This window comes from Helobdella robusta (genome assembly GCF_000326865.2).
Source record: "Helobdella robusta unplaced genomic scaffold HELROscaffold_44, whole genome shotgun sequence".
Taxonomy (NCBI): domain Eukaryota; kingdom Metazoa; phylum Annelida; class Clitellata; order Rhynchobdellida; family Glossiphoniidae; genus Helobdella; species Helobdella robusta.
The window spans coordinates 767,492-768,917 of NW_008705063.1; the positions used below are offsets into that span (position 1 = coordinate 767,492).

General features: G+C 31.1%; 1 protein-coding gene across 1 annotated transcript; it reads left to right on the forward strand.

Annotated features, from left to right (window-relative positions):
* Positions 1 to 308: 308 nt before the first annotated feature.
* HELRODRAFT_177780 (hypothetical protein) lies at positions 309 to 863 on the forward strand (the record flags this gene model as incomplete). The annotated part of the gene is made up of 3 exons (XM_009025931.1): positions 309 to 335; positions 417 to 617; positions 762 to 863. The coding sequence occupies 3 exons, from the start codon at positions 309 to 311 to the stop codon at positions 861 to 863; spliced, it is 330 nt and encodes a 109-aa protein (XP_009024179.1).
* Positions 864 to 1,426: the final 563 nt, after the last annotated feature.

The following is a 1,426-nucleotide window of genomic DNA, read 5'->3' on the forward strand; positions in this document are numbered from 1 at the left end:
TTAAGATAACACAACTCAATTATTGTAACCAAGAAACTCAAATTGAGGTGTCGCGACCAATAGGTAAGAACAACATCGCGTTGTTTACGAACCCATTCGGTCGCAAGATGGGCATATATATATATATATAGAGATTTATATAATTATATATATATATATATATATATATAATTATATAAATCACGTAAAAATTTATAGTAAACCAAGTTGTTCTGGTCGGTTGTTTCAATGTTATCTCGTTTTCTTTGCTACATAAGGTCCAGATTCATCTATCCGTATTAATGTGCCAAGAAACATGCTTCAAAAATATGTGTAAATATTGCTTCGTGTCAAAAGTTAGTTAGCAAATTTTTTTTACTTTGTGTCATATTTAGTTGATTTTAATTCAAGATATATTTAAAATAATAAAATTAAAGAATATATTTATTAGTGCTTACAACAAAAACACGGTGCATCCAAAGACGCTTGACTTCATGCTTCAACACATTGCATGTTGTAAGGGCCCAACACACGATCCGGCACTGACTATTCAGTTCAGACCAAATTTCAGAATTGATATCAGAATCAGCATATGCCAGCTGAACATAAACTGGAGGTTCTTCTTGTATTCGATTCCGGTCAGTGCAACAGCAGGTCCAGGCACATTAAACATTCCCCCATCACACCGCTATTTTGAGAAAAATATATAAAATTGGAAATTTTATTATCTTCCGGCAAATTCAGAATTAACGATTTTCATTTGAATGTTAATTAATTTATAGAAAAAATGCTATTGTACGAATAGAGTTGAACTCTTCATGCAGGCACAACTTCGTAAATGTGATAATGATCCAAAAAATTATAGTTTACTATACGACGGTTAATATTGGCAGTTGTTTTTATTTGTTTTAGAAACTTTCAATTAAATTTCAACGCGAATTGAAACTTATAAATTTATGTTAATCATGTTAATCTCAATAAAACTATGCTAATCAAAAGTTTTAGTTACCAGTCCAAGCCAAAATGTAAATAATCTAGACAATTTATTTCAAGTCACTAAAGAATAAAATATTTGATCGATGCAAATTTCTACTGCAACAGTTTCTCTGGATAAAAATAAGTACACCCCTTCAACAATATACCAATTCTGCCTGAATGACGAGGAAGAGAGCACCAAGAATTATTGTGCATCCTCAGTTTGTTTGCCAGGCTGGAGCGGAATAATTTGCCATGAGAAAGGTGCAGAATTTTATAACATATTAAAATTTGTATGTATCTGAACGCTTGTGCCGTTAGCTAATGTAAAAATTATTAACTAAAAATTGGTTGTTGAACTCTAGATATTCGTAAAATTTAAACTTTTATTTTACAAAAATTGCAAAACAAGATATGAATAATTCCACGAGTCAAGGGATGACAATTACTACCGATTGACCAACATCACAAC